At 46.8% G+C, this 19,209-nt stretch overlaps 1 protein-coding gene across 2 annotated transcripts in view; it reads right to left on the bottom strand.

Moving 5' to 3' along the window:
- Positions 1–19,209, bottom strand: part of pigs (phosphatidylinositol glycan anchor biosynthesis, class S) — a 51,201-nt gene that overhangs the window by 10,495 nt on the left and 21,497 nt on the right. For both annotated transcript variants that reach the window (XM_038814751.1, XM_038814752.1), the window contains exon 8: positions 4,664–4,809. In XM_038814751.1, the coding sequence (XP_038670679.1) occupies positions 4,664–4,809 (146 nt within the window). The remainder of the gene's footprint in view (positions 1–4,663; positions 4,810–19,209) is intronic.

Below are 19,209 nucleotides of genomic sequence, written 5' to 3'. Positions count from 1 at the left end.
ACCAGGGAGTGCGAAGCTATGTTGTTATGGATACCGTTGCTAGAGCGACTAGCAACAGGTGTTGCTATGGATGCTGCCTGGAGGTTGTTATCTATAAGCTGGGACTGCAGTGGACCTCTCGGGTCTAAATACATTCCTTTGGAGGTGCAATCATGCACATAATGATTTGCAACACCTTCCACGTCAAAGCCATAGAGGCCACGGCCAGGAAATGCTGCAAAAAAAGAGATATCTAAGGACGGCTGTAAAATGGTAAAGGATGCTGGTTGCAAAGGAAACTGCGAACAGCTAACTCATTCAACTTTTAAAAAATTACAGAACCTGTAATCAATTCTTATCTCGGAAAATACTGGCAGAAGTCTACAGGTGATTCAGTTAGTAAGGCACAAAACTACACACCAGGATCAATCCCTGGTCTGCGTCACGTTAATTGGCCTCAACTGATATAGAGATAGGGATGTCACATCTGGTTGCTGCTGCTCTGCCAGAAGGTGAGAATCAGCCAGGGATCCTGCTCATTATTCACTGATACAAGCTGAATTTGTGCGAGATTGTGGACATCAGACCAGGACAGAATTTGAGCTTGATTGTGATGATTTTCAAGATCAAATAATCTATTGATATTAAGACCTGAGGCATGTGAAGGCGTACTACCCACTCCCCCACCACACAATCTTCAGCAAGATTTTCTTCCCTTAAACAAAGAGGGGGCAAATCAGAAGGAAAATCAGAACCAACCTGACCATTTTAGATTCCAAACACTGAATACTGGCTCTCTGGAGGAGTGGGCCGCAGCCGTTAAGCTCCCTGCCTTCCAATGATTCACTACCAAGAAGGATGGCCAATATCTAATCCCAGCTGTTTGGCTGCACCAACCAACAGTGCTACCGCCTTGCACGATGATGCAGTACCAACCTGGGCTGGAGTGTCCAAAGGAGAATGCTGTGATTGCACAGTAGCTTTGTGTGGGGCAGTGAAGAGGGGAAGTGAGGGGTCTGGAAAGCAGGAAGGGAGAAGGGGTAGAAAGGAATCCTGTCTGCAAGTGCAATACACCATGGCCACCCTAAATATTTTCCCAAAAAAATAGAAAATTGTGAAAGGCATGTTAAGCAGCATGGTTCCCACACACATTCTATTCAATTTTTTTAACCTCCCTCCCTTCCTAACTCCTTCATTTTTCTGCATGTTTTCAGTTACTTTCTTTTTCTCGGGATTTGGGCATTTCTGGCAAGGTCAGGATTTGTTGCCCATCCCTCATTGCCCTTGAACTGAATGGCTTGTGAAGACATTTCTGAGGCAAGCGCATTGCTATAAATCTGGAGTTACATGTAGGCCAGTCCAGGCAAGAATAGCAGATTTCGGGACAGCACGGTGGCACAGTGGGTTAGCACTGCTGCCTCATGGCGCTGAGGTCCCAGGCTCGATCTGGGCTCTGGGTCACTGTCCGTGTGGAGTTTGCACATTCTCCCCGTGTTTCCGTGGGCTTCGCCCCCACAACCCAAAGATGTGCGGGTTAGGTGGATTTGCCACGCTAAATTGCCCCTTAATTGGAAAAACATAATTAGGTACTCTAAATTTTTTTTAAAAGATAGCAGTTTTCCTTTCACAATATTGCAAAATTGCAATATTGCATCCTATCTGGCTGCATCACAGCCTGGTATGGCAACTGCTCGGCCCAGGACCGCAAGGAACTTCAGAGAGTTGTGAATACCGTCCAGTTCATCACTCAAACCTGCCTCCCATCCACTGACTCCATCTACACCTCCCGCTGCCGGGGGAAAGCGGGCAGCATAATTAAAGACCCCTTCCACCCGGCTTACTCACTCTTCCAACTTCTTCCATCAGGCAGGATATACAGAAGTCTGAGAACACGCACAAACAGACTCAAAAACAGCTTCTTCCCCGCTGTTACCAGACTCCTAAACGACCCTCTTATTGAATGACCACATTAAAACTACACCCTGTGTGCTTCATCCCATGCCAGTGCTTATGTAGTTACATTGTATACCTTGTGTTGCCCTATTATGTATTTTCTTTTATTCCCTTTTCTTCCCATGTACTTAATGATCTGGTGAGCTGCTCGCAGAAAAATACTTTTCACTGTACCTCGGTACACGTGACAATAAACAAATCCAATCCAATCCAAATTGGCCAACCACTGTAAGACATGGCACCTTCAGCTTATTCCAGCTCCACAATGCCAACGCAAAGAGGAAACTCAACATCTCCTTGAATGACAGGAGAATGAATCACAAACAACATCCCTTATCTTGGTTTTACCCTTAACTGAACCGCAGGCGAGAATCAGCCTAGGATCCTGCTTATTATTCACTGATGCAAGCTGGAGCGTATATTACTGTGGACATCAGGCCACAGAATTTGGACTTTACTGTGATGACTTCAAGATCAAATAACCGGTTGACATTACACTGACGCACAAAAGACATCTGAGCGTGCTAACAGCATAGATCAAAACGCAAAACAACCTCCGCAAACCTGCTGGCTTTTCATGGGATGCAGATGCTCAAATCGTAAGGACCACACTCTTGCCATCATCTACATGGCTACAGAGTACAGATTCCACAGCTTACTCTGATTCAACCTGTCACATCAACATTGGACATTCCACCCACTTCAGCACTGGCTACGGTCTTTGTGCAGCAAGTCAGCACAAGTGGGACCTTGCAGGGAACCTGGGCTGCAGCTGTAGTGCCTCCCAATCAATGACTCATATCACTGACAACTGAACCCTGACAAAATTCAGCAGAGCACTCAGAGCGCCATTTAACCATTTTGGAAGCTTTTGCCTGGCTTGGTAATTTCTGCACATGCTAAAGAAAAGTTTCACGGTTCATTATTGAGTTAGTTATCCTTCTAGCCCTTGATGGGACACAAGTCCGCCACATTGTTCCTCCTTCGGGCCCTGTCTTGTGCTGTGGCTTGTGCCTCACCCCATCTCTTCCAGTTCAGTCACCACAGTCCTACACCATGTTTTTGGCCTGCCCCGTTTATGTTTATACCTCGAATGATCAATTTGTACCCAAGCCTCTCTCTGGTACCTTGTGCTGTTCCATATATTCCATACATGGTGTGGACATTTCATGCTCCAAGACAGACTGTTGTTTTGGGGCCAGAAAACTCCCCATCGAGCTCCTTACGTCCCCAACTGTGCTACCATTGCAAACTGACATATTGCCAACATGTCGATTGGGGTTTCCCATTGGGTCTGCAGGTGTTGTTAAGGAATTTGTCACCGTTTTTGTAATATGGTGTTGTTTTACAGGATGGAGTTGTTGGCCCCATGGAGGCCCAGTTGCTGTGTTAGTATGGTTCCTCACCCGAAACTTGCCCGTCATGGTTAAACCTGCCAGGCGGCCTAAACCAACTGGTACAGCTCCCAGGAGCTCCCAGTCTCGCAAGCCTCATCACCACAACAATATCACAGCACACGGTGAAGCACAATTACTGAGACTAGCTTTCAACTGCAGATTTTATTCATTGAATTTAAATTCCACCAACTACCATGGTGGGATTTGAAGCAATGTTTCTGGAGCATTCGCCTCCACTAGCCAGAGCCTTTGGATTAATAACCCAATGACATTACCACCATCTCCCCATAAGAATATGTTACTCCCTAACATACCATTCCCCATGGATGAAGCTGGATGCTGATATTGGGTGATGTAGGCCTGTGGATAGATTCAAAGGAGGGCTAGCTAGTTTCAAAGAGATTCGTTTTTTTTTAAACACTAAAACAAATTTAGTGGTGATTGAATGGACCAACCTGCATCTGAGTTGACAGACCACTATTGCTAAATAGGTTAGGGACAATGAGAGGTTTTAAGCTGGGTGTGGATTGGACTATGTTAGATGTCAGGGGGCATTTCTTTGAATAAAGGCTGGGCTGAGTGGATTTACTGTGGCAATTCAAGTAGCAACTAGACAAATATCTCGCTGTGGCCAATATCACTGCACACAGAGGTAGGTTTGAACTTCTTAACTGCAAACTCCTGGAACTAGTTTTGAAATCACCGCAGTGGGTCAAAAGGAATTTTCCAGATCTTTCCTCCCTGAAACGATCGAGGGATTTTTACCAACCGTTTGACTCCCCGAAGAGGTTAAGTGACTAATATTGGAACCTTTGCTGCATCACGATGGACCAGCCCATCCTTTCCTGTGTCTTTTTGTAGTACTCCATGCCACTGTACTTTACCTCTACTTAATGATGGGTCCAGCCAGGATCAGGGAGTCAGGGGGTGGGAACCACAAGCACAAACTTACTTTGAAACCAAGATGAGAGTCTAATATCTCGGCCGACATTTACCACTGAGGATGCACAGCATTTTTCACAGGTGCCACCCATCAGATAAGATGACTGACTCAGACGTGTCTGACTGTTGTGAATGTAAGTCCCATGGCACTATGTTAAGATGTGGTTGTTCTCTTGATGTACAAAGCAACATTCCTCACTCAATGAACACCAACACAAACAGCTAATTCCTCTCCCTGCTGCTTGTAGAAGCTTGTTGTATGCAGAATGGCTGCTGCATCAGCAGAGACAGGAATGGATATTGCGCTTCAGAATATTTGTTTGTGAAGCGTTAGATGGAAGAGGGTTCAATAAGCACAATATTTTTTTATTTAAAGGCTATTGTGACATTACCATGATTCCTCCCCATCGGGAGCTGTGGAAGGCGTTTGATTCAACAGGAGATCCATTGCTGTCACGGATGTACAGAGGAGAATGAGAGTATTCAGGAACATAAAGGAGGAAATTTAAAACTGGGTAGCTTGAAGCAACACTGGACCCTGGAAACAAACAAAAAGAATAATTAAGCTCATGGAAACTTGGTAGCTTTCCTACCCTCACCAACAACCTCAGCCTTCCCTAGAAATACAGTGTACATCCAAGGCACAGAGCCGCTTCAATCACATTTACAATGTTCTTGCTTTCATAACCTACCAAATTTTAATATTCATTGGACACTTTTAAAAGTCTGGTGGAAATGGTTCCATTCACCTCTCTCTCACACACACAGAGAAATATGTTGTCTACTCATCTTCCTGATCTCCCAATCAATAGGGAGGGTGGAAAGGAGGAGGCAATAAAGAGGGAGAGAAATAGAGAAGGAAAAAAATAAACTCATCTATAAATCCCACCTTTCTGATCACAGGGCTTCTCAAAGTGCTTCACAGTGAATGGGTTACATTGTAAGTTTGTTGTTATAAGAAATGCAGATACTATTTGTGAACAGTAAGACCACACAAACAACAATTCCCAGATCATCCTCGTTTTCAGTAATGTTGGTTAAGGGACTGGACTCCTCTGTACTTCTTTAAGCATTACCCTGGGATTTTTTTATGACCAGCTGAGTGGCTAAATGGGATATCAGTTTAACATCTCGTTGAAAAGATGGCATCTCCAACAGTGCAGCACTCTCTCAGTGCTGAGTTGGCAGTGTCAGCATGGATCAAATCTTTGGTGTGCAGTGTGAGAAAAATAGTAGTTTTAAGAGATTATACGGAAGAGATTTATAGTTAGACTCATGTTGGCAAATTTGTTTGTGTCTGGGTTGGTTAAGTTTCAACTATAATAGAAAGAGCTTTGGTGTGAAGAGTAAATATAGCTGCTTGAAAACTAGAGGCCCTTGTAAGGGGAAAAAACTTTCCTTTGTCCTTTAGTTTTAACTGGAAGTCAGGGCAGTTAAATGCAGACAGGCCACCGGAGAGGGAACATCTCCCACACCTCTGCTAACAGCAGTCAGAGACAGGGAGAGTGAGAATGCAGCTCTCATTGCGACAGGGAGAGTGAGAATGCAGCTCTCATTGCGACAGGGAGAGTGAGAATGCAGCTCTCATTGCGACAGGGAGAGTGAGAATGCAGCTCTCATTGCGACAGGGAGAGTGAGAATGCAGCTCTCATTGCGACAGGGAGAGTGAGAATGCAGCTCTCATTGCTCCGCTCAAAGCCGGAAGATGTAAGAAAGCAAGCTCCAGAGTCGCTAAAGGATGGTTGGTTCTAGAAACCTGGAAATAGACCAGCATAATGTTCATGTGCATCACAGGCAAAGCTGAGAAGTAATCCTAAAGTTTGGAATGTCTTACTGCAATCTGAGACCAAATTATAAAATAATTTGGGAGTCAATATTGGCTGGATATCAGAGTTTGTATTAAGTCAGTCATGACAAAGAAATCCTGGAGGATTGGTATAAAATCCTGGAGTGAATTTGCTGGTAAAAGTGGAGCGGTAGCTAGGTTCACAAGAGCCTTTTGGAAAATGTGGACTGGATTTTTCAAAGCAAACCATAATGGAAAGTATAATAATAAGGGCTGATTTTATTTATTTTAAAGTGTTGAATTACTTTTTTTTCCAATTAAAGGGCAATTTAGCATGGCCAATCCACCTACCCTACACATCTTTTGGGTTGTGAGGTTCTCACCCACGCACACATGGGGAGAATGTGAAAACTCCACATGGACCATGACCCAGGGCCAGGATCGAACCCAGGTCCCCAGCGCCATGAAGCAGTAGTGCTAATCACTGCGCCACCCTGTTCTTTGGCGTTGTGTGGCAGCAGTGATAACCACTGCGCCACCATGTCACCTTGTGAGGGCAGATTGTAAAGCATGTTTTTGGAAGTAGAGTTTGGAAATCCTTGCCTGACAATCATCTGGGGAAATTCTGAGGCAAATTCCACAGACACTAACTTGGGTTCACAGTGGAGTGTATGTTTGATCACATTCAATATGTGTGTTTTAAAAAAAAACTGTGTGTCTTAATGAGACCATTGTAGCTTCAAATATACTGTGTCAACCGTATTAATCTTAAAACCTGTATGTAATTATTAACCAAAAGGAGTATTGTAATTTGTTCATGTTTAATTTTGAAAAATTGGTTGTTAAAACTAATTAACGGTCCTGTGACACTGGTCGTCTATATTTGATTTTAAAAATTAAAAGTTACGGTCTTTTGAGCCACGGTTCCATTCTCAAATCATACTGTCCAGTTGTAACATCGACTAGGATTGTAACAGCAGCTAGATGTAGAGTAAATTTCCCTCTACACTGTCCCCATCAAACACTCCCAGGGCAGGTACAGCACGGGGTTAGATACAGAGTAAAGCTCCCTCTACACTGTCCCCATCAAACACTCCCAGGACAGGTACAGCATGGGGTTAGATACAGAGTAAAGCTCCCTCTACACTGTCCCCATCAAACACTCCCAGGGCAGGTACAGCACGGGGTTAGATACAGAGTAAAGCTCCCTCTACACTGTCCCCATCAAACACTCCCAGGACAGGTACAGCACGGGGTTAGATACAGAGTAAAGCTCCCTCTACACTGTCCCCATCAAACACTCCCAGGACAGGTACAGCACGGGGTTAGACACAGAGTAAAGCTCCCTCTACACTGCCCCCATCAAACACTCCCAGTGCAGGTACAGCACGGGGTTAGATACAGAGTAAAGCTCCCTCTACACTGTCCACATCAAACACTCCCAGGACAGGTTCAGGACGGGGTTAGATACAGAGTAACGGTCCCTCTACACTGCCCCATCAAACACTCCCAGGACAGGTACAGCACGGGGTTAGATACAGAGTAAAGCTTCCTCTACACTGTCCACATCAAACACTCCCAGGACAGGTACAGCACGGGGTTAGATACAGAGTAAAGCTTCCTCTACACTGTCCCCATCAAACACTCCCAGGACAGGTACAGCATGGGGTTAGATACAGAGTAAAGCTCCCTCTGCATTTCCTTCACGGTTCCTCAGCATCAACTCCTACGGCACCTATTAACGATCCTGCGATGTTTCTTAGAAATGACAGTTTTCCACGGTCAATGACAACTATTGTTAGCTTTGTGGCTGATCCCCATTAAAATTGGACTGAGAAGATTTGGTCCAGTGTAGATCACAACTCCCATTAATACAACAAAGCCATCCACATATCACCGTACAGAACAATATTGAAACTCTAAGTTCAAGAAGCTGGTTTAGCACAGTGGGCTAAACAGCTGGCTTGTAATGCAGAGCAAGGCCAGCAGCGCAAGTTCAATTCCTGTACCGGCCTCCCTAAACAGGTGCCGGAATGTGGCGACTAGGGGCTTTTCACAGTAACTTCATTAAAGCCTACTCATGACAATAAGCGATTATTATTATGTGAGCATGGGTACAAATCTGGCAGAGAGTATAATGCATTTCAGAGCAGTGATTGCTGTATTTACACAACAAAGACAGAAACATGGTTTCAGGAATTAAGCATTTCCCTACATTTTGTTTCATAAATTTAGCGTATCTAATTATTTTTTCAATTAAGAGGCAATTTTAGCATAGCCAATCCATCTACCCTGCACATCTTTTGGGTTGTGGGGGTGAGACCCATGCAGATACGGGGAGAACGTGCAAACTCCACACGGACAATGACCCAGTGCTGGGATCGAACCTGTGTCCTTAGCGACATGAGGCAGCAGTGCTAACCACTGCGCCACCCCCCGCCCCCCCCTAATATTTCCCTGCACTACAAAAGTGCCCATGCCTGAAAATGCAACATTGCATTGGCTGTAAAGTGCTTTGTCACATCTTCAGGCTGTGAAAATAAAGATAATGTATCTCTTTCTCTCTCAAAATAAATTGCACACTCCAGCTTTGATGCAAACCTCCAGCACCCAGATTCTTTTAGCAGCGGTACACAAACGCAGACTCTAGATTCCAAAGATACCTGCTCACACGTAACCCACTCATTCCCAACTCCAATCAAGTTATTTATGAGCTTACATCTGGAAGTCAGAGGATTTATATCCACAGAGCTAGGAGCAATGTGTAATAACCAGATAGCAAGTGGTACCAATTGCACCAATGAGCAAGCTTATCTGGAGGTGGCTGCAGCACTAATAGCTTAACCCATCAGCCTCTTCTCTAGTTCTGGGGCAGGGAGGTCAAAGCTGGAGAATGATGGCAGAGGAACTGGGAGCAGAGATGGGAATGTGGGTAGTGAGGGAAATAGGGACACAGAGAGGAGAAGGCTGAGAGGTGACTTAATAGAGACATATAAGATAGTCAGAGGGTTAGATAGGGTGGACAGTGAGAGTCTCTTTCCTCGGATGGTGATGACCAACACGAGGGGACAGCTTTAAATTGAGGGGTAGTAGATATAGGACAGATGTCAGAGGCAGTTTCTTTACTCAGAGAGTAGTAGGGGTGTGGAACGCCCTGCCTGAAACAGTAGTAGACTCGCCAACTTTAAGGGCATTTAAGTGGTCACTGGATAGACATATGGATGAAAATGGAATAGTGTAAGTCAGATAGGCTTCAGATGGTTTCACAGGTCGGCGCAACATCGAGGGCCGAAGGGCCCGTACTGCGCTGTAATGTTCTATGTTCTTCTAAGTTGACTATGGCCTGGAAAATGGTAGAGGCCTGAGAGATATTAAGGCATAATAGGGAGGTGAGGGATGGAATGAATGGGAGATCTAATATGTAGGGTTATGACCATGAGGATGGGAAAATGGAAGAAATGAAGAGAGGGATAAATCACCAGGGATGGGTCATTGCTCAGTGCAAAGATTGAGTGAGGAAAAGAGGCAGGGGATTTCAATGAGGAAATCAGCAGGGAGTCTGGATAGCAGATGGTGAGGATCATGAAAAAGAGGCAGAAAGGGCAGAAGCAAAAAGCGTGTACATATTAATATGTAGCAGGGCGGCACACTGGTGCAGTGGTTAGCACCTCACAGCACGGAGGACCTGGGTTCGATCCCGGCTCTGGGTCACTGTCTGTGTGGAGTTTGCACATTCTCCCCACGTCTGCGTGGGTCTCACCCCCACAACCCAAAAATATGTGCAAGGTCGCTGGATTAGAACATAGAACAGTACAGCACAGAACAGGCCCTTCGGCCCTCGATGTTGTGCTGAGCACTGTCCGAAACCAAGATCAAGCTATCCCATTCCCTATCATTCTGGTGTGCTCCATGTGCCTATCCAATAACCGCTTGAAAGTTTCTAAAGTGTCCGGCTCCACTATCACAGCAGGCAGTCCATTCCACACCCTAACCAGTATCTGAGTAAAGAACCTACCTCGGACATCCCTCCTATATCTCCCACCCGGAACCTTATAGTTAGCCCCCCTTGTATCAGCTACATCCACCCGAGGAAATAGTCTCTGAACGTCCACTCTATCTATCCCCCTCATCATCTTATAAACCTCTATTAAGTCGCCTCTCATCCTCCTCCGCTCCAATGAGAAATGCCCTCGCTCCCTCAACCTTTCCTCATAAGACCTATCCTGCAAACCAGCCAGCATCCTGGTAAATCTCCTTTGCACCCTTTCCAATGCGTCCACATCTTTCCTATAATGAGGTGACCAGAACTGCACACAATACTCCAAATGTGGTCTCACCAGGGTCACGTATAGTTGCAGCATAACCCCGCGGCTCTTAAACTCAAGCCCCTGTTAATAAACGCTAACACACTATAAGCCTTCTTCACGGCTCTATCCACTTAAGTGGCAACCTTCAGAGATCTGTGGACATGAACCCCAAGATCTCTCTGCTCCTCCACATTCCTCAGAACCCTGATGTTGACCCTGTAATCCGCATTCAAATTTTTTCTACCAAAATGAATCACCTCGCACTTATCAGGGTGAAACGCCATCTGCCATTTTTCGGCCCAGCTCTGCATCCTATCAATGCATCTTTGCAGCCTACAACAGCCCTCCATCTCATCCACTACTCCACCAATCTTGGTGTCATCAGAAAATTTACTGACCCACCCTTCAGCCCCCTCCTCCAAGTCATTGATAAAAATCACAAATAGCAGAGGACCCAGCACTGATCCCTGTGGTACACCGCTGGTAACTGGTCTCCAGTCTGAAAATTCTCCATCCACCACCACTCTCTGTCTTCTATGTGATAGCCAGTTACTTATTCAATTGGCCAAATTTCCCTCTATCCCACACCTCCTTACTTTCTTTATAAGCCAACCATAGGGACCTCATCAAACGCCTTACAAAAATCCATGTATACGACATCAACTGCTCTCCCTTCATCTACACACTTAGTTACCTCCTCAAAGAATTCAATCAAATTTGTGAGGCAAGACTTATCCTTCACGAATCCGTGTTGACTATCCAGGATTAAGCTGCATCTTTCCAAATGGTCATAAATCCTATCCTTCGGGACAGCACAGTGGCCTAGTGGTTAGCACAGCTGCCTCACGGCGCTGAGGTCCCAGGTTCAATCCCGGCTCTGGTTCACTGTCCGTGTGGAGCTTGCACATTCTCCCCATGTGTGTGTGGGTTTTGCCCCCACGATCCAAAAAATGTGCAGAGTAGGTGGATTGGTCATGCTAAATTGCCCCTTAATTGGAAAAAATAATTGGGTAATCTAAATTTAAAAAAAAAAAATCCTATCCTTCAGGACCTTTTCCATTAACTTACCGACCACCAAAGTAAGACTAACCGGCCTATAATTACCAGGGTCATTCCTATTCCCTTTCTTGAACAGAGGAACAACATTTGCCACTCTCCAGTCCTCTGTCACTATCCCCGTGGACAGGGAGGACCCAAAGATCAAAGCCAAAGGCTCTGCAATCTCATCCCTTGCCTCCCAAAGAATCCTTGGATATATCCCACCTGGCTCAGGGGACGTGTCGACCCTGAGGTTTTTCAAAATTGCAAATACATCCTTCCTCAGAACATCTACCTCCTCCAGCCTACCCACCTGTATCACACTTTCATCCTCAAAAACATGGCCCCTCTCCTTGGTGAACACTGAAGAAAAGTATTAATTCAACGCCTCTCCTATTTCTTCTGACTCCATGCACAAGTTCCCACTACTGTCCTTGACCGGCCCTAACCTCACCCTGGTCATTCTTTTATTTCTCACATAAAAGAGTAAAAAGCCTTGGGGTTTTCCTTGATTCGACCCGCCAAGGACTTCTCATGCCCCCTCCTAGCTCTCCTAAGCCCTTTTTTTTAGCTCATTCCTTGCTACCTTGTAACCCTAAAGCAACCCAACGGAACCTCGTTTTCTCATCCTTATATACGCTTCCTTTTTCCTCTTGACAAGACATTCAACCTCTTTTGTGAACCATGGTTCCCTCACACGGCCATTTCCTCCCTGCCTGACAGGGGCATACCTGTCAAGGACACGCAGTATTTGTTCCTTGAACAAGCTCCACTTTTCATTTGTGCCTTTCCCTGACAGTTTCTGCTCCCATCTTATGCTCCCTAATTCTTGCTTAATCGCATCATAATTACCCTTCCCCCAATTATAAATCTTGCCCTGCCGTATGGCCCTATCCCTCTCCATTGCAATAGTGAGACACCGCATTGTGGTCACTATCTCCAAAGTGCTCTCCCACAAACAATTCTAACACTTGGCCCGGTTCATTACCCAGTACCAAATCCAATGTGGCCCCCCCCCCTCTTGTCGGCCTATCCATATATTGTGTCAGGAAACCCTCCTGCACACACTGTACAAAAACTGCCCCATCCGAACTTTTCGATCTATAGAGGTTCCAATCAATATTTGGAAAGTTAAAGTCACTCATGACAACTACCCTGAGACCTCCACACCTATCCATAATCTGTTTAGCAATTTCTTCCTCCACATCTCTATTACTATTTGGGGGCCTATAGAAAACTCCTAACAACGTGACCGCTCCTTTCCTATTTCTAACTTCGGCCCATATTACCTCAGTAGGCAGATCCCCTTCGAACTGCCTTTCTGCAGCCGTTAAACGATCCTTGATTAGCAATGCCACTCCTCTACCTCTTTTACCACCTTCCCTACTCTTACTGAAACATCTATACCCCGGAACTTCCAACAACCATTCCTGTCCCTGTTCTAACCATATCTCCGTAATGGCCACGACATCGTACCAATCCAAGTGCCAATCCACGCTCCAAGTTTAAAAAAAAATAAATTTAGAGTACCCAATTCATTTTTTCCAATTAAGGGACAATTTAACGTGGCCAATCCACCTACCCTGCACATCTTTGGGTTGTGGGGGCAAAACCCACGCAAACACGGGGAGAATGTGCAAACTCCACACGGACAGTGACCCAGAGCCGGGATCGAACCTGGGACCTAGGCGCCGTAAGGCAACAGGGCTAACCCACTGCACCACCGTGCTGCCTATCCACGCTCCAAGTTCACCTATCTTATTCCAGATGCTCCTTGCATTGAAGTAGACACACTTCAACCCACCTTTCTGTCTGCTGGTACGCTCCTGCGACCTTGATACCCTCCTCAGTACCTCCCTACTCTCAACACTGGCTTCTGGACTACAGCTCGTTTTCTCATCCCCCTGTCAAATTAGATTGGCCACGCTAAATTGCCCCTTAATTGGAAAAAAAGAATTGACTACTCTAAATTTATTTTAAAAATGTATTAAAATGTAGCAAGAGGAGAAAGGGAATAGATGCAACTGCTCAACTGCCAGTTGGAACAAATTAAATAGGAAAAGAAATGAGTGACCAAAATGCCAATGGATTAATCAAGGATGAGGACAAGTTGAAAGAACACAGGTACACAGGCCTTAAGAGCATAAGGAGGCCATTTGGTCCTTCATGTCTGCTCCGCCATTCAATAAGATCATGGTTGATCAGATTGTGGTCTTAACTCCACCTTCCTGCCCTCTGTGTGCCCCCCCCCCCCCCCCCCCCCCAACCACATTACCCTCAATTCCATCCCCCACCTAACCCTCAATTCCCTTTTCAACCAAAACTCTAAACTCTCTGGGGGACCTTGTTTGTAAAGGGACAGATATTCCAGAGGGCAATAGTCAGTGGTGGGAGGCTCATTAACAGTATCAGTGGGATGTGGAACAGAGCAAAAAGAAAACCCAGGGAGTTGATTGGAATGACTAGAAGAAGGAGATTAGGTGAGAAGAGTTGATACTTCGGGACAAGTGGACAGTGTAAGAGAACACAGCAGAGGTAATGAAATCAGTCTAGGAAGAGGCAAGAAATCTCTTTCTTGCTCACAGTACAGAATTAAACCTATCTGAAATCTGAATATTGCTTTATGGTTGTCGCACACCCTCTGCAATCCACCCCAGATCACCAGTCTAGCTGTACAAATTACAACAGTGGATGGCTGGCTATTCGACTATGGGACAGCACGACCCTTTGTGTCTGAGATTTACTGACACACACTTTTCAGTGGGAAGTCATTGAACAGAGATCAGAAGCAGAGACCGTGGCTGATTCTTCTCAAAATCTCCACTAACAAGATGTGATCAACTAACAGACCACAGTCTGGAGATCAAAACTGAGAGCCCCTGATCTGATTTGCTCATTGCCATGCCAGGTACTGAACTAATCAACACAGCCCTTTGGCAATGGAAGTCACCGGACAGAATTCACTTGAAAGTCAGAGAAGATTGATGTTTTTATCACTTGGAGAAAGAAATTATAGGGTAGGTAGAAACTTGTCTCATTGGTGGGATTGTCCAAGACAAGAGGACATAAGCTTTAAATCAGGTTTTTCAGAAGTCAGAAAACACTCCCTCATGCAAAGGATGATCGAAGTGAGGAATTCTCTCCCACAGAAAGTAGTAGATCCTAGCTCAATTAGTAATTTTAAAATTGGGATGGATAGATTCTTGCCATGGTGGTAGACGCCTCTTATTCGAGTATATCCAAGCTGTCAGTAATATTGCCTTTTGTGGGTACTCTCTTGACTAACCAGCCCAATACAGGATCAGCATGGATGTTCACAGAATTGGCGTTTTTATAGGTAATGCCTGGGGAAACGTGTGCAACTGCTCCACCTCTGGCTTTCCTCTGGGTATGCTGGATGTTGAAAGTTTGATGTAGATGGTCCTCGAAACATACTGAACCAAGTTTCAGTGCTGCCTGCACATGCGCAGCTCGGCTGGAGAGGTGGTCTGCAATGCAGAGGTTTTTAAGGCTCTTTTTCGGGTGTCCTTGTATCATTTGCATTGCCCCGAGACAGTTCTTCAGAGAAGATCTGTAATAATCCATGTGGGAGAGACATCGTACCCATCAGAGTTGTATTGTCTGGAGGGTGGTCTCCATGCTGTTGATTCCAGCGTGACTAAGGACCTCGTTGTTTGTGATTTTGTTCTGTTATCAATTTCTCATGATGGACATCAGATATCCTTAGTGAAAGTGCTCCAGAGCTTTGTTGTGGCAACTTTCACAAACCCATGATTCTGTGCCATACAATAGGGTGGTAAGGACAATGGCACAGTAGAGTTTGATTTTAGTCTTCAGCTTAATGCCGTGCTGTTTCCAAACACAATCATGGAGCCTGCTCCAGGCAGAACTTGCCTTCAAGATGTGTAGCCGATATTTTCATAAATAGTGCCATCTCCAGAGGGCACATTACAAAGGCATGAGAATTTTTATAGTCTTGAGACTGACACCATCAATGGTTCTGTCTGCTGTTCCATGGTGTGTGTGTGTCTGGTGCTCCCGAAACATAATCTCAGTCTTGGAGACACGAGGTGGACCAAAGTTTTTGACAGCATTCAAAAATTTGCTTGCCAAAGCCTGGAGGGTTTTTCCTTGTTGTGATTTTTGATAGACAAGAATGTACACGGGTGGTGATTGGAGTTTGGATAAAGATCAGCCATGATCACTGAATGCCAGAATAAGCTAGAGGGGCAGAACAGACTTCTACTATTCCTATGCATTTTCAGGATCAGAAGTATAAGCAGGAACATACCTGCCATGCCCAGCCTAGCCACCAGGGGAAGTCACATAACAGTGAGCACATTCAAATGGGCTGCAATGATGCAGAAAACATAAGTGAAAGAGAATTCTGTCTAAAAAAAGCACTTGCTTAAAATTAAAATGCTTGACACGTGCCCAGGCAGCTAAAAGAGTTTACACAAGAGATGTGAACTCATTTATTCCATACAGGCCCTTCACCACTATTGAATTCAATGACATAAAATGTATTTAGTTGCTAACTCACGTTCTTTGTTAATTCAGCCGTCTAATCAGGCCAGTCTTCCAACAATATTTCTGTTTGTGTGTGAGAGATCTGTGCATTCCCACCCCAGTTATCTCTCTTCCCATCTCCACCATACCTCCTTAAAGACATGCAATGACTGTAACTGAGCTGCAAACCATATAAGCGTTTCCACAATGAGTCAGCCACTCTGCAGCACCAGACACTCTGCTTGGTACTTCTCCACGGCCACACAGCTCAGCACCAGAACCCAGTATAATCAGACAGGGAAGGGGAAATGTGGAGTGCCCCAGAGTAAACTAGGGATCAGAAGCAGTGACTCATATAATATGCAGTAACATGGGCATTAATATCATAGGCTGGACCCAGTATAAACCCAGCAACCCAAAACCGTGACCTGTACATTAGGTACTACAGGTAGTACCGAGTACGATAGGTAGTCTCGTGTTCTACTCAACTATTGATCATCCAGCACCTCCTCCTCAGCAATAGGCAAACCTGCCACAAAATCAATTGGCCTCAGACTCACTCTCAGGGATTCAATTGGTGAGAAGGGCGGCAAGGTAGCACATTGGTTAGCACTGTTGCTTCGTAGCTCCAGGGACCTGGGTTTGATTCCTGGCCTGGGTCACTCTCTGTGCAGTGTCTGCATTTTCTCCCCGTGTCTGCGTGGGTTTCCTCCGGGTGCTCCTGTTTCCTCCCACAAGTCCCGAAAGACATGCAGGTTAGGTGAATTGGACATTCTGAATTCTCCCTCTGTGACCCGAACAGGCGCTGGAATGCGGCGACTAGGGAATTTTCACAGTAACTTCATTGCAGTGTTAATGTCAGCCTACTCGTGACATTAATTAATTAATTTATTTTTAAAATAATTTTTATTCAAATTTTCAACAAATTTTAACCAACAAAACAAAGAAAAATAGTAACCCCCCCCCAATACAAAAGCAATAAATTAACAAAAATAATGAGCATGAAACCATGGAACCACACACCCATCCCCCATAGCGAACAAGTAACCCCCCCACCCATCCCCCCCACCCATCCCCCCCCCCTCCATCCCCACCCCCCCCTTCCATCCATCCCCATTCCCTCCCCCCGCCCCCACCGGTTGCTGCTGAAGTTGACCACCCCCTAATGCTCTGTCAGGAAGTCTAGAAACGGCTGCCACCGCTGGAAGAACCCTTGCACCGACCCCCTTAGGGCAAACTTGACCCTCTCCAGTTTGATGAACCCGGCCATATCATTGATCCAGGATTCCGCGCTTGGGGGCCTCGCATCCTTCCACTGCAAAAGAATCCTGCGCCGGGCTACCAGGGATGCAAAGGCCAGAATACTGGCCTCTTTCACCTCCTGCACTCCCGGCTCCGATGCTACCCCGATAATTGCGAGCCCCCAGTCCGGCTCCACCCTGGAGCCAACCACCCTTGACAGCATCTCCGTGACGCCACTCCAAAAGCCCTCCAACGCAGGACACGCCCAGAATATGTGGGTGTGGTTTGCTGGGCTCCCCGAACACCTGACACACCTGTCCTCTCTCCCAAAGAACCTGCGCAGCCTTGTCCCAGTCATGTGCGCCCTATGCAGCACCTTTAGTTGGATTAAACTAAGCCGCGCGAGAGGAGGAGGAATTCACCCTCCACAGGGCATCCACCCACGTTCCCTCATCAATCTCCTCTCCCAGCTCCTCCTCCCACTTCTCTTTCAGCTCTTCCAACGAGGCCTCCTCCCCCTCCTGCATCACTTGGTAGATTGCCGAGATCCTCCCCTCACCGACCCACGTCCCCGAGAGCACCCTGTCCTGAACTCCCCTTTGCGGCAACAGTGGAAACTGGTCTTCTGCGCCCACACAAACCCTGTAATACTCCTACTGACCCTCCTGAAAAAAGCCTTCGGAATCATGATAGGTAGACACTGGAAGAGGAACAGAAACTTAGGGAGCACCGTTATTTTGACCGACTGGACCCTGCCCGCTAGGGAGAGTGGCAACACATCCCACCTCCTAAACTCCTCCTCCATCTGCTCCACCAGCTTCGTAAATTTGAGCCGATGCAGGGCCCCCCAGCTCCTGGCTATCTGGACCCCCAGGTATCTGAAGCTCTTCTCTGCCCTTTTCAGCGGAAGCTCCCCAATCTCTCTCTCCTGGTCCCCCAAATGCATCACGAACAGCTCACTCTTCCCCACGTTGAGCTTATACCCAGAGAAGTCCCCGAACTCCCCAAGAATCCTCATCACCTCCAGCATCCCCCCCCACCGGGTCTGCCACGTACAACAATAAATCGTCCGTGTACAACGACAGCCGACCCCCCCCACCCCGGCGCACTATCCCCCTCCAGTTCCTTGATTCCCTCAGCGCCATGGCCAGGGGTTCGAACGCCAACGCAAACAGTAGGGGAGACAGGGGGCACCCCTGCCTCGTCCCCCGGTACAACTGAAAGTTCTCTGACCTCCTCCCATTCGCCATCACACTAGCCACCGGGGCATCATACAACAGCCTCACCCACCTAATAAATCCCTCACCAAACCCGAACCTCTTCAAAACCTCCCAAAGGTATCCCCACTCCACCCTGTCAAAGGCCTTCTCCGCATCCATCGACGCCACTATCTCCGCCTCCCCGGCTCGTTAGGCTTGGGCTTTCTCACCAACACTCGATGGGCCCCCTCCAGCTCCAAGGGCCCTTGGAAGGACCCCGCTCCCATTAGCGAGTTCAGCATCGTGACCACGTAGGCCCCCAGGTCCAATCCTTCCAGCCCCTCCGGGAGGCCCAGGATCCGCAAATTCTTCTGCCGCGAGCGGTTCTCCATTTCCTCCAGCCTCGCTTGCCATTTCTTGTGGAGCGCCTCGTGCGACTCCACCTTCTTCGCCAGGCCTAGGATTTCGTCCTCATTCTCCGAGGCCTTTTGCTGGACCTCACGGATCTCTGCCCCCTGGGCCGTCTGGGTCGCCGTGAGCTTGTCAAGTGAGGCCTTTAGCGTTTCCAGCAGCTCAGCTTTCAGCTCCCTGAAGCAGCTCCTGCTGCTCCTGCGCCCACTGCTTCCACGCTGCCGATTCCCCGCCCGCCGCCATCTTGGTCTTCCTCCCTCGCACCTTTCTCTGCTCTAGAGCCAATTTTTTAACCGCCCTGCTCCTGGTCCAGTCCATCCACCGGCAGAGAAGCGTAGCTGATGACTTCCCACCCCGGGAAACGTCCGTCCAGCGCCGTTACGGGCCCTAAAGAGCCCAAAAGTCTGAAAATAGCGGGAGCCGCCGAACGTGCGGCTTAGCTCCGC

Source organism: Scyliorhinus canicula, chromosome 12 (assembly GCF_902713615.1).
Source record: "Scyliorhinus canicula chromosome 12, sScyCan1.1, whole genome shotgun sequence".
NCBI classification, from domain to species: Eukaryota; Metazoa; Chordata; class Chondrichthyes; order Carcharhiniformes; family Scyliorhinidae; genus Scyliorhinus; species Scyliorhinus canicula.
Note: the sequence above shows the minus strand (reverse complement) of the source record. Positions and strands in the feature narration are given on the sequence as shown.